Source organism: Octodon degus, unplaced genomic scaffold, assembly GCF_000260255.1.
Source record: "Octodon degus isolate 3935 unplaced genomic scaffold, OctDeg1.0 scaffold00040, whole genome shotgun sequence".
Lineage (NCBI taxonomy): Eukaryota > Metazoa > Chordata > Mammalia > Rodentia > Octodontidae > Octodon > Octodon degus.
The window spans coordinates 15315575-15321574 of NW_004524616.1; the positions used below are offsets into that span (position 1 = coordinate 15315575).

The 6000-nt window shown below is 35.0% G+C and overlaps 1 protein-coding gene across 2 annotated transcripts in view; it reads left to right on the forward strand.

The window, feature by feature from the left end:
- The window catches only part of Cep120 (centrosomal protein 120), a 69306-nt gene extending 65670 nt beyond the window's left edge, over positions 1–3636 (forward strand). For both annotated transcript variants that reach the window (XM_004631332.3, XM_023715331.1), the window contains exon 20: positions 1807–3636. In XM_004631332.3, the coding sequence (XP_004631389.1) occupies positions 1807–2041 (235 nt within the window). In that variant the 3' untranslated portion in view covers positions 2042–3636. The remainder of the gene's footprint in view (positions 1–1806) is intronic.
- The last annotated feature ends 2364 nt before the right edge of the window (positions 3637–6000 follow it).

Sequence of the window (6000 nt, forward strand, 5' to 3'; positions counted from 1 at the left end):
CCTTTGGCCACCAGTATCACCACAAAAAAGAAAAATCTACCCTTAATACATCTTCAGGCCTTCTCAAATTCAGTGGGAAAATTTGGGACCTACCTCCTGTATCTCAAAATAGTGTCCCTCACTAATGTAGGCTTTTTTTTTCCTGACAACAGAGATTGGGTTCCTATTTGGACTGCATGGATGAGTTGCCTTTTTTTTTTTTTTTTTTTAATGAGAAACTCCAGGTCATTGCCCAGATGCCTGTCTTCACTGAGCCTAGTCCTCCTAGGCTGTGGAGAAGGACTCTCACCCCACCGCCTCTCCCTGCCTCCCAGACCCCTGTGCAAATTCAGAAGTGGACTTGCTTCTCACTGGCTCACTCTTGACAGTTGTCACAGAGCAGAGGTTTAGACTGTTGCTTTATCCTGTCAAGACAGAATTTAGGAATGGTTGCAAATTAAAGCATTCTATAGCCAGTTATTAGATGAATATAAAGTTAATATTGTATTTCTAAATACATTTCACATTTCAAAGTCAGCATACTTAGCAGGTGGTTATAAGTCATCTGTTGGAACTACCCAAATGCCAGAGCAGCTCCTGATTTTTTTTTAATGTGTTTGGTTGGTACAGGGTCTCACTACGCAGCCCGGACTCGTGGTGATCCTCTTGCTTTCAGCTTCTCCAGCACTGCAATTATAGGCGTGCACCACCACATGAGGACTCTAGCTTGCTCAGCCTGCTCTGGGGGCGGGGCTGACATGCTGTGTAGTGCTGGGGATTGAACCTGAGTCCTGTGCTTGCCTAAGCTTGTCTAAGCAGGCCCTGTAGTCCACTGAGCAGCTTCGCTGTCCCAGCACCTGATTTTTTAAAGTCTGTTGGTAAAGGAAGTCAACAGTAACAGGAGATGTGTCCTGACTGTAACATGCATCTGCCCGTGGAACTGTGCATTGATGCCCAGCTTTACTCTCTACAAGTGACTGGTGTATGCCTAAGAGCCACAACAGTGGGGCTGCCCTTTAATTCACTGTAGTGTCTCCATACACTGGCATAAATAATTGTTGAATGAATTTAAAGAAAATTTTGTGCTCAAGCAGCAAAACTTTAATTACAACTTAAAGGAGGTAAAAAAAGATGATTAAATACAACATGAAGCCATTTATAAAAATTATAATATGTAAGAGAATAGAAATAAGTAGAAAAAGTATGGATATGTATTGATATATATTAGTTTTTTAGAAAAATATACATTTAAAGTTATATATACATTTCTAATTAAAAAGAAAAATGACACTCATGTTGGCTATCCCTGGATAATGAAGTTGCAGGTGATTTTTATTTTTTGTACACAGCCCTACGATTTCTATAGTTTTGGTGTATTTCATTATTAGAAGAATCACTGTTTTTAAATTGCTTTTTAAAATATTTTGACTCTTGACTAGATAAGCCATTACTTTTTGTATTCTTAAAATATTAGTAAAACTTTCTCTTTTATTTGTTTTTAATTTTTGTATTTAGTGAAGGGTCTACAGTGTGCTCAGGGTCTCACTACTAGATCATACTCATAGTGACCTGCCTATATATAGCCTCCCAAGAGCTAGAATTACAGGTATGTGCCACTACATCCAGTCTTAATTGCTGTCTCAGTGTGCCCTGGGGGCGGGGCTGGCATGGCAGGCATGGGGATTGAATCCCAATCTGCTGAGCTTTTTGGCCGGCCCTACTAAAACTTACTCTAATATTAAATCATTTTGTTTTAAAATAGTACTATTAGAAAAAACAGAACAGTATTTGTTGTCTAATAGAGTGGCATTTGTTCTTTACTACCAGGTTAAGGCAACAGGACCCAAAACAGTACCAGGATTCCAAGGAAATCACCAGTGGGAAAATGGATGGCCCACGTGGCCCAGCAGTGGAAGAAGGCTTGGATGATTATTTGACCCGCCTGATAGAGGAAAGGGATACTTTGATGAGAACGGGTGTGTATAATCATGAGGATCGAATCATAAGTGAACTCGACCGACAGATCAGAGAGGTTTTGGCCAAAAACAATGCCAGTACTTAAATGTTTGGAAAATCTTTACAGACTTCAAGTTTAAATTTTAATTTTATTGTAAATCTCAAAAATGGAGAAAATGGGTATTTTTAAGTCTATTTTCAATTTTTTATAAGCAGAATTTTGTATGTCATTGTATAGTATTTATTTGATTTTATTTACTTTATGCTACCTCTCATGCTGGTTTTATTCCTAATTTCATTGTATATGCTGATTTTCAGATTTCAGTATTTCTCAGTTTTTAATCTGATAGCTGACTTTTATAACAGTTTTTCAATAAGTTTGTACTAGGACAAATGACTGCAGTAATTCCCAGTTATATAATTTTCATGTGGAGCCCAAAGAGTATATGTTGCACTTTAATAATGTTGTGTCTTATTCCTTTTGATATAAATATCTTAAAAGTTAAACCAATTAAAAATGTAGCAGTTTTAACTCATATTAAATGACTTTTTCCCTTTTGTAATTGATTACAAGTGATGTTTGAAACAAATAGTATCAATACAGAGAAATCATATGACATATTGGGTGACAAAAATTAATCATTTGCCTAAAGCTAGTACATACTAAATTTGTTTTAAGAACTGTCGGATTTAAAAATTTTCAGTATATTCTTGACTTCTAAAACCATGAATTATTTGCTTAATATGATTCTTTTCATCAGTTTCCTGCTTAGTTCCTCCTGAATTGTCACCTTTTGTTAAAATTAGAGATTTTCCTTTTTTTTTTTTTTGCTTTGTTTTTACAATGAAAAAACTACCTGCTAAACCCTCTGTAATACAGTATGAAAACAGACACAAGGGATTTAGCTAGAAAGAAAGGAATGAAACAGTTATTTTTTACTCCAATTTTGATCAGCCTTTTCAGAAGTACATGAGATTAGGTCCTTGGGTTTATGTAGTGTCCTGTCTGTAGCTTTAAAGAGTTCCTTTGCATCCTAGTTCTCAGAGCCAACATTGTCCTCAGAACAACACTTTCCATACATACACACCCTTTATACAGTACCTAAAAAGATTATTAGCAAATTTACAAATTAGATTGGGTTTTAAAGTATATACAGTTTAAAAATATGACTTCCAAATGTAAGTATATACTTTAGGAAGTATATTCTAAGTATCAGTAACTTCCATAAAAACAGAACAGGTTACTCACTAACATTAATATTCTGTTACTTTCAACAAAGTATATTTCTTGATTGGGAAATTAAGCCCCTAATTACATTATATACTTTTCCCTTTATTAACAAAGTATTAATCTTCAAACCAAAAAATAAACTAGTAATTAACAGAAAAGTAGTTACTGAAGGAGAGAGTAATGAATCAATTAATCATAGCAGGAATTTGAAATATTAATTATGGTTGTTTTCTCTCATTGATTTTTGTGCCACATGAATGGAACAATAGTATTCTTTCTGACTTGGAAGGTCTCTAGTGTGATGACCATTCATTTGTATTGCATAATGCCTATAACTTTTCAAACACTAGAGGGGGCCTTAGATTTAAAGAAATAAGACTTTTCCATAATGTGTATGTGGTTTACTTTGCCTTCTGTAAAGCAGTCTTTTTGGCTTTTGCAGTTTAACAAATAAAATAACTGTATATGCATCTGTGAGTTCTTAAGTACACTGTTGTTTTTGTTTCAAGTCACTGTATTTTTTTGTTTTCCTCAAGTTTTAAGTCTTTTGTCGTCCTATAGCACCATTCCATCTGTTCATGGCACTTTTAATATGTAAAGTGATTGCTTTACTAAATTATCAATACCTGGGCATTAATGAGTATGAGCACAGTAACTAACTGAGTAGGTAGAAAGAGAAGTTTCCTAATTACCGCATATAAGGTGAAACCTTCATCATATATTTTTAGATGAAATATAATTTACCCCTAAAATTTCTTTGATTCTGTTCCATGGAAAAAGTTATAGTTTTCACTTCTAAGATTCACTTGTATTCCATAGAAGCAGTGTGTCATAGTGAAATAAATCAGATCCACCTGTACAGACACCATATTGTCTCCTTAGTGTGACAACCTGAAAGAGAAAATGAAATATGAAGGATAGATACTAGGAAAAGGAAATGAGCCTGTTCAAAAGGATGGAATTAGTGAGTTGGAAAGGATAAGAGAGGGAGTGAGAAAAAGAGATACAACTATGTATATAAGCAGGATGAAACGTTTGGGCAACTGCTGTGGATTTCTGTCTATGGAAAGGAGCAGTTAATCCTTAATTTCTTTTGGCTTTTTTTCAATTCTTTTTCCTTTTTCTCTCTTCTTTGTTATATATTCTTTTCTGGTTTTCTTTTTCCAATTTTGCATGCATATATCTGGTAATATGAACAACTAATTTAAAGGCAACACTATGCAAAACAAATACTGTGAAATCATTATTTTGTTGAGTGAAATCCTGTATTATTTGTAATTTTTCTGTTTTAATACTACATACTCTTTTTTTAAAAAAAAGTGTGTCATTTCTACCAAGTATCTCTGATACCATGTCTGTGTAAATTTAAGGTTTTTCTCAGTAATATCCCAGTAATTTCTATCCAGTTTTGAGTTACTGTTGTTCAGGCAGATGTGGGAACATAAAAGTTCAAAACATGGACTCATTATCGTTGTGTCTAGTTTTATTTCTCACCTAATGTGAATTTTTTAATTGATATAATTTATATGCCCTTCAAAGAATTTGTTTTAAAGCATAGTTTCTTTTTTTCTTTTTTTTTTTTTCTTTTTTTTCTTTTTTTTTTTTTTTTGTATATTCACAAGGCTGTGCATCCATGACCACTATTTAAAACATTTTCAGCACTCCATAATGAAACCTGGTACTCAGTAACAGCCACTCCCCGTTTTCTCTATTATTCATGTACACTGAGTTATTTTTTGCCTCTATGGATTCAACGGTTTTAAACATTTCATTTGATATGGAAATTTTTAAATACTAAAAAACATTCATGCCATTGTTATCTTCCTAAAATTGCATATTTTTTGCATATTTTGTAGAATTTGGGGGTACTGGAAAACAGTCAACCAGAACCTAAGTCCTGTGAGGACAGAGCCCCGGTCTATCTTTGTTCGGTGTTGTACCAGAACTAAGATAGTATCTGCTGCATGTAGGCACTCAGACACAATTGTCCCTCTCAGATGTGCAGCTGTCCCTCAGTGGCCATGAGTGATTAATTCCAGGACTCCTGTGGATACAAAGTTATGGATGCCCAAGTCCCTTTATAATGGTATAGTATTTGCATTTGATGGTGTGATTTAGATTTTCACGTATAATCTAAATTTCTAGATTCCATAGAATATCTAATACAATGTAAATGTTGTAAGTAGTTTTCATTCTGCATCATGTAGAGAATAATGATCAAAAATTGCATACATGTTCAGTATAGAGTGATTCACTGTTTTTTTTAATATTTTGATTCAGTTGGTTGAATCCACAGAGGCAGAATCCACAGATGCAAAGCCCACAGGTACAGAGGCTGACTATATTTGCTAAATATATCAGGAAGTAAATACTACTGCTCAGGGTCTGCCTAACAAAATAGACATAATATATTATGCTTACTGGGATACTAGGAAAATAGGCTTCCCTGATCTCACTGATGGGTTTATAAATGTGTGGCATGACTAGCCATAGCCTATTGAGTAGTTCTGTTTTTACTTTTTAGAAAGAGATAGTAAATAGAACAGGTTAATAAGGAGCAAGGAGGTAGTTGCTTTTGAATGGGTACAGTTTCTATTTGGGATGATCAGAATGTCCTGGATTGTCGATATGAGAGAATCCCACCTTTTCCCTTCTCCCACTGACAACAAGGGCTAATTTCACAGGTAGCCATCACACTTCTGCCCCTGATTGCTCCTTTGCTGACCTGAGTTGATTGACTACAGTGTCTTCCTGTCAGAAGCAACCCCTCCCAAAGCCTCCAAGTTGCTGCTGACTCCTACAGTCCTGACAGGGGCCACAACCCCAGATGGCTG